Source organism: Helianthus annuus, chromosome 4 (assembly GCF_002127325.2).
Source record: "Helianthus annuus cultivar XRQ/B chromosome 4, HanXRQr2.0-SUNRISE, whole genome shotgun sequence".
NCBI lineage: Eukaryota > Viridiplantae > Streptophyta > Magnoliopsida > Asterales > Asteraceae > Helianthus > Helianthus annuus.
The window spans coordinates 152,486,384-152,494,785 of NC_035436.2; the positions used below are offsets into that span (position 1 = coordinate 152,486,384).

At 34.6% G+C, this 8,402-nt stretch overlaps 1 protein-coding gene across 1 annotated transcript in view; it reads left to right on the plus strand.

Moving 5' to 3' along the window:
* Positions 1-5,021, plus strand: part of LOC118491564 (protein FAR1-RELATED SEQUENCE 2-like) — a 34,978-nt gene extending 29,957 nt beyond the window's left edge. The window contains exons 3-6 of the mRNA XM_035989433.1: positions 906-1,164; positions 1,313-1,573; positions 1,973-2,059; positions 4,938-5,021. Of these exons, the coding sequence (XP_035845326.1) occupies positions 906-1,164; positions 1,313-1,573; positions 1,973-2,059; positions 4,938-5,021 (691 nt within the window). The remainder of the gene's footprint in view (positions 1-905; positions 1,165-1,312; positions 1,574-1,972; positions 2,060-4,937) is intronic.
* The last annotated feature ends 3,381 nt before the right edge of the window (positions 5,022-8,402 follow it).

Consider the following 8,402-nt stretch of genomic DNA (forward strand, 5'->3'; position numbering starts at 1 on the left):
TAGTACTTAAACATCCTGTCGGATAGTTTCAATCGATCGGATAAAGTATCGTACCAGTGATTAGAGTTACTACCCTAATAACGAGCAGAGTTTAGGGATTCAGAGGGTAAAATCCCGAGCTATTATTTACAAAAATAAGAGCTGACGAAAAGAAAAGAATTGAACAGCGATCGAGTTAATACCCGGCATCGTAGCAGCACCCCGCTATACTAATTAGTGATTCGTGTGTGTTTGTGGATTGTTTCTGCTATAACTCTGTCTACGAAAGGAGAATTTACGTCGTTTAAAGGCCAGAATTCAAGTCCCAATGTCGGCTATTTATACACGAAATTTGACATGCTTACGGACCGTAAGCCTAATCCCTTACGGTCCGTAAGGGACACCTAAGGGTCATAGGGTTGCCACGCGTGGGACTAGGCTTGCTGAGTCGACGTCTCCTTAATTTTAAATTTTGACAACGAGTTATAAGGATAATCGTCAACTAGGGTTTACCCCCTGAGTTTTAGGGGCCCTGATCCTGATTTCGATTGTTCTGAAATTTTTAGAGTTTGTGCAGAATTACTTGGGTGTCTTAATTAGGGTTTCCTTAATAGATAATTACCATCCTAATTATTGATTTTAGTGAGAGTTGTTACACTAATTTCTCGTACGATTACTTCAGAGACGAAGAGAATCATTTGAAGGGACTTTTTTTGGTGTGACGATCTAGGCAAACGTAATTACCACGTGTTTGGTGGTGTGATTTCGTTTGACCCCACGTATCGTTCCAACAAGTAATATTTATAGTTCTATTTTTTCTGTTCTTTTAGCGTTTTCACTGTTTACATGCAGTTCCATTTTTCACTGTTTACATGCATTGGCATTTTCTTATTGTTTCATTTTCTCAATGGCGTTTTCATATGTAGATACTCTATGGTGTATGCACCGTTCACTGGTATAGACAATTGCCACTACAATGTTACATTTGGCGCTGCATTATTGGCGTTAGAAACTGGTGATACGTATATATGGTTGTTGAGAGTTTTTCTAATAGCTATTGGTTCTCAACCAAAAGTTGTTGTGACTGACCAAGATCTAGCAATGAAGAAGGCTATTTCTGTTGTATTTGTTGAAACGATGCATCGGTTATGCATGTGGCACGTGATGCATAAACTTTTTATGAAGGTTGATTTTCTTATTTTTTTGTTTGGCGTTTTATGATATATGGCATTTTAAAATATATGGCGTTTTGTGCTTCGTTGCTGTTTTTTATGTAAGTTTGTTTGTGTCTAATATATATGTTTTTTGCATGTCGTTTTCTTGTTATACAAAGGTTGGTGTTCGGCTATGCAATTCCACCAATTTCAAAGAACGTATTTGTGGTGTTGTGTGGACGGATATTCTTACACCCAAAGAGTTTGAATCAGGATGGGAAGAGGTTATTGGAGAATTCAATTTAGCAGATAATGACTGGCTCTCTGTTATTTTTGCACTCAGGGAATCTTGGATCCCTGCATACTATAGAATGGAGGAGTTGTCGCGCCTTATGCGAACGACTTCGAGGTCGGAGAGTGAGAACCATTATTTTGGTCAAGTGTGCAATTAAAAAGCTACTCTTGTTGAGGCCATGACTAATTACAAAACTACAATAGAAGCACAGCGTCACACGCACCAGAAAAATGATCATGAATCTCAATACAAACACTCCCAGTTGAAAAGTAATTACCTAGTGTTGAAGGGGCAAGCTGCTGACATATACACAAAAAATATTTTTTGTGACGTTCAAACTGAGCTAATCGGGATTGTGGGTTGCATAAATCAACGTTACGAAGATCAGCCCGATGGGTTTGTTAAGTTTTACATAAATGATTTCCATTAGCCTTGTACATTCTTATTCGAGGTAAACAATGGCGTTTTTGGTTTTTTTTGTTTGGCGTTTTCTGAATATGGCGTTTATCATATTTTTAAACATTTAATTTATTTTTCTATGCAGTTTTGGTGTTTGTTGTTTGATGGTCGTTTTTATACAAATATTCCCTGCATGGCGTTTTATATAGACATTGTTTTTGTCGTTTTTCAGGTAATGTACCGTAAGTCTGATTGCACCTGCAGTTGCTCATGCATGCGTTTTGAGTAGTTTGGTTTGCTATGTAGACATATATTTTATGTTTTGAGAAGTTTGGATATTAGAGAATTTCCAAAACCATACATTTTGAATAGATGGCGTTTCCCTAAATTGCTCTTCCAAACACTCAATGAGTCGTGAATATTTGACCGAGCTTGATCCCGATGTGCAAAGTATGATGTGAGAAATTAGTTTTGCAATGGAGTATACTTTGAATCGTTCATCTAGTAATAAGGAGGAGCTATCCTTATACAAGGATCATGTTCGATCTTATATGAAGAAGGTTCAAGATATGCCGATTGTTGCTCCTCCTCCAAGTACCAGAGATAGATTTATGGAGATAACCGGTCAATATAAAAACGATAAGAATCCAATAAGAGTCCATGTTGGGTATAAGTCGAAAGTTTCTGTATCTCGGAAGCGCCTGAAATCCAAACAGGAGGAAGCAATCGAAAAAACAAAAACAAAATCGAAAACCAGGGCCAAAGAAAGACAGTGTTAGAATTGTAAAGGTTACGGACACTACGCATCCACATGCAAAAAGGCCGTAATTAAAAAAAATCGACATGGTCTTCGAGAGCAATCGAAGAGTAGTTTGGCTTTTTTGTATTTTTTATATTTTCAGAACACACAAACATTGGAATTTGGCGTTTTATATTTCTTATATAGCATTTTTTTTTACTTTTTTCCATCTTTTTTTTTACTTCTTGTGCATAACATGTGATTTAGAAGTTACATAACAAACAATATAAGATGGGATACACACATAAACGCCAAAAAAAATACCTTTTACTAAATAAAAATACTTTAAACCTCTAGTTTGGTGATGATAAACTCAATAATATTTTGCGGAATGAGATGGACAACATTGTTAATCCTCAGTTGATAATGTTGTCCAACAATGTTGTCCACCCCATTCAGTGAAACTTTATTGAGAACAAAACTGAATCTCCTAGAAATGACGTTTGCAATTTGTGGTTTTTGAATATTTTGGGGTTTATAAATAGAATGGTATTTAGTAAAAATGAAGTTTGTTTTTTTGGTGTGAACAATGGAAGGTGAGGATAAACTCAATAAGATTTTGCTCAATGAGATGGACAATATCCTCACTTAAGAATTTTGTCCATCACATTGAGTGAAACTTTACTGAGAACAAAACTGAATCTCAAAGAAACGTCATTTGGAATCTGTAGTTTTTGAATATTTTGGCATTTATAAATTGAATGGTATTTAGTAAAATATGGCATTTGTTTTTGGGGTGTTCAATGGAAGGTCTGAGACGTTGTTTATATATGATGTTTTTGGCGCGTATTTTACACGGGATTTTATTATAATAAATGCTAGTAATAAAGCTACCGTCGTTTCAGTTACTGTTTGTTCAGCTTTATCGTTTAAACACAAAGTTTGGCCTTTTATATTCAATGGCGTTTAGATGAGGATGATGTGTGCTTTGTAGTTTAAGGCGGGAATTTAATGGCGTTTTATTCATGAGTTTAACGTTTTGCATAGAGATGTCCAAAGACCTTTTTACCCTTAATGAAACGCGTCAACGTAATAAAATTGATGGTATTTACGAAACAACACCGCGCCAATCTAGTGCATAGATTGTTTTAATCCAACGATGAGGTGCGTTCTCACCGTTTTCACACTTTTAGGCATTTTCCCTAAATCCTACCCCTATATATATATATATATATATATATATATATATATATATATATATATATATAATAGAGGGCCAGGATCATTTCAGAACCATAAATATTTACAGAACTCCTAATAAACAATCTTTTTATTTAAATATTTTTATGTTTAGGATAGTTTTATCATTTATTATGTGTATTTTTACAACTACATACATGTTAAGAGTAATTTTATCATTTTTTATATGTAATTTTATAATTACACATATGTAAACTAGTTTTTTACATATATGTAATTAGTTATGACGCATATATATATTTTTGGCAATTAAACATATGTAAACTACTTTTAACATGTATGTAATCAAAGAAATACATATAATAGATGATAAAAAGATCCTAAATACTAAAACTTATATATAAAATGATTTTTATTAGGAGTTCTGAAAGTTCTATAGTTATTTAGAGTTCTGAAATGAACTCAACCCTATATATATATAGGGAGCCGCTAAAATAGAAACCATCCCCAGTTGTAAGAACCGTGAGAACCACTCTTAACCAATCAGAAAAAAGGGTATTTTAGTCATTTACCCCAAATATCAAATCTCTTCTCTCTTCTCTCTCTTCATTTAATGTTATTTGATCACATATCTCATCTCTCAATTTTAAATCTCTCATCTTTTCTTCATTTCACACCAACTCCAACACACTCACACATACCTAATCCTCTCTCTCTTGAACCTTCCTCACTGGCAACAAGAACCAGCCGGACTCCGGCCGACCTCCGGCGAGCAGGCAACAGTTGGCTACAGGCGACGGTGGTCCGGCGACGACGGAGATAGGGCGGCGCCACGGCAGCGGCGACGATGACATGTCCGGCGAAACGAAGGTGCACACCCCCTTAATCAGACCTTCTAAACCCATTTCTGGCCTCCATTCTCCGATTTGAACAATTATAATGACCGTTTCAACACCAACAGGCGCTGGTTCCGGGTAAGTCTCGAACACCCTCGTTTTCTTTTAGATCCTTCCAGATCCACCATTCTCCGGCTCTTTGCGTGTTGTTTCAGATCCACCACCATTATTCTTTTAGATCCTTCCAGATCCACCACCGAACACCAACAACCGTTGGTTCCGTTCATAGGGCACCCCAGCTTCTGCTCAATCTGTTGAATCATCTTGATATTCAGGCTGCTCACAAGTTGAATCATCTTGACATTCAGGCTGATGATGCTGGATCTGAAGGGGCTGTTGGGTCAGAACATTTGGTTTAAGTTTTACGTAATTCTTGCTTACTGAATGTTGTATAAGATTAGGGTTTAGTTTGCAGCTTGATACTTTTATTTTTGTATTTGTTTTGGTGTAGTTTTGATGTAAAAGTTGGACAATTGTTTTTGGGAATTTAGGGGGTAAGACTTTTTTAGGGGTGTACATGGAGTGTTGACTTTGTAAGCAACAAAGTTTTTACTTGGTGTAGGTTAACAAATTTCGGAAAATTTGATCTAAAAAATTCACACGTTTCTGGGTGCATTCGTTTTTGTGTAAAAGAGTTTTGTAAAAAAAACTTAAAACCGTAAACTTTTTAACGTAAAACGTAAACTTTTTACGTAAAACGTAAAAAGTTTTTCGTAGAACGTAAATAGTTTTTCGTAAAACGTAAAAAGTTTTTCGTAAACTTTTTTCGTAAAACATTAAAAGTTTTTCGTAAAAAGTAAATTTTTTTACGTAAAACGTAAAATTTAAAAAGTTTAGCGCAAAACGTAAAAATCTTAACGCCGCGTTAAAATGGGATGTAAAAACCGGCGCTTTTAATAACGCCGCTTGAAAAAGCGAGCGTAAAAAACGGCGTGAAAAAACGGCGCGTTAAAAAGCCGGGCGTAAAAACGGCGTGCGAAACCGGTCCGCAAAATAAATTGTCTTGTTAAAATTCTGAATTTAAAAATGGTTTTTAATAAAAAAATTATGTTTAAGAAATAAAAAGTAATATAATAAAACAAAAAAGTAACAAAAAAAATAATAAAGACTAAAAGACAAAAAAAGTAAGTTTACTAAATTACCCTTTTGGATTAAAATATTAAAGACATAATAAGACAAAAACTATTTAATATTAATATTAACTACTTTTAATCTCATCCATTGATCTTGAAGATCTAATGGTTAGGAACTGGTTCTCGCGGTTCTTACAACTGGAGGTGGTTTTCATTTTAGCGGTCCCCTATATATATATATATATGTATATATATATATATATGTATATGTATGTAGGGGAAGGTTCATTTGAGAAGAAATTTAATGTGAGAAGAAAAAGAAGAAAGGGCATATTAGTAAAAGACTATTTCATTTATAACTCATATCATTAATTTTTTCTCTTTAATTAATTAGTCAACTAATCATTAATTATCCTACATATATTCTACAAAACCTACACATGTCAAAATTTTCCTACATATACTCTACACATTATACAATTTTATCCTACACAGTCAAAATTTATCCTACACACCTCGAAATATATCTTACACAACTCGTAATTTATCCTACACAACTAATACTTTATTCTACAATTTAAAATAAGTTGTTTTTTTTTAATTTGGAAAAAGTATATATTTTGAAAAGGAGTTACAAATTTAATTTAGTTAGTTATTAAAGGGAGAAAACAAATTAATGATTTATGTAAGTTTACCAATATACCCTTATATTAAAATTAAATGCAAATATTAAATGAAGTAAAATGAAACATTCTTATTGGTTGAAACTTCTTCTTTTTTCTTCTTACAAAAAAATTCTTCTCATTTGAACCCTCCACTATGTATATATATATATATATATATATCCATAGATTGTTTTGATCGGACGATCCATAAGCGTTCTCACCGTTCTCACACTTTCTACCATTTTCTCTAAATCCCGACCCTATATATATATATATATATATATATATATATATATATATATATATATATATATATATATTCTCACACTTTCTACCGTTTTCTCTAAATCCCGACCCTATATATATATATATAGGGGGCTGCTAGAATGAGAACCGCCCCGAGTTGTAAGAACCGCGAGAACTACACCCCACGGAGCGCCGTTCGCCGCGATTTTTTTTTACAAGTAGATGTGTGCATTATAAACACGGCCGTAAAAAATCACGGCGAACGGCGCTCCGTGGGGTGTACTTTTTTACACCTCAAGTTTGGTGTTTTTTAATTTTTTTTCTTTTTTCTTTTTTTTTCACCAAACTTGTGGTGTAAAAAACTACACCCCACGGAGCGCTGTTCGCCATGATTTTTTACGGCTGTGTTTATAATATACACATCTACTTGTAAAAAAAATCATGGCGAACGGCGCTCCGTGGGGTGTAGTTCTCGCGGTTCTTACAACTCGAGGTGGTTCTCATTCTAGCGGCTCCCTATATATATATATATATATATATATATATATAGGGTCGGGATTTAGAGAAAACGGTAGAAAGTGTGAGAACGGTGAGAACGCTTGTAAGATCGTTGTTGGACCTGAATGAGTCGATCAGAAGAGTTGTTTATCCGAATCAAAGGCAGAATCAATGAATCGGACACTCAATGTAATTATAATGCCTCTTGTATTGATTTAACAATGATTGCAACCTGAGAACAATCTGGCAGCACTTCGTTACACAATTCTGATTCCGTGCCAAATGAAACAAACAATGCACTATATATAGTAGTTTAATTTCGCTCCAAAGGGTCTAGGTGAGTTTGGGCGAAATCAGAACCTTCTGATTTCGCTCCAAATGACCAATATCCATTATGAGCGAAATCAGCACCTTAACACCTAAACTTCGATTCTCGAAGCTCGTGCACTGATTATCCTAACCTATCCTATCACATGATACAAGACGAAGTCAATAGACGTAAAGCACTAACAGACTCCCCCTCGGATATTGACGAAGTCTTCAGTGTCTAGTCTCTGTCATGACACCTCTTCGGTCTTGATCATTCTGCATTCTCACTCAGATTGTAACAACATAACCATCCTTCAATATTAATCTTTGATCAGCTTCTTTCTTTGACTTTTAAACCAAAATCTCATCACTGGCTTTATCATCAACAGCTTCATTATAAGGCTCCCCCTTTCGTCAAGCTTCCGTGCTTTTAGGGATCGACACCCAGCTTTCCAGCTACAAGCTCCTCCTAACTTCAAGCTTGTCTTCAGACTCCCTCTTAGACTCAGCTCTCGGGATCGTAGTCTGGACTATCTGCAATCACTCATTCAGTTTTAAGTAACAACATTTTAAACATTCAATTTCCAGAAATCATAATCTGGCAATTCAAACTTTCTAAATCACATCTCATGAATTTGGCAGTTTCATCGAATCGTATCGGAAACTAGCTCTATAACAATATAAGCATCCAAATCCCCCACAGTTAATCATCCAAGTCCAACTTAATGACCTTGGAGATATCACAAACTGTTTTTGAAATTTTTGATTTTTAATATCAAGTTTCAAATTAATGAACTTGTTTTATTTTCAGAAACACAATCAGTTTACTCAGATTTTGAAACTCAGCATCTCAGATATCAGTTGTTGAAAATAAAGCAGAAATCAAAATCTTTTTGTATTTTCTGAAAATATAAAGCAAAAAAAAAATATGTACAAACATATTTACAGA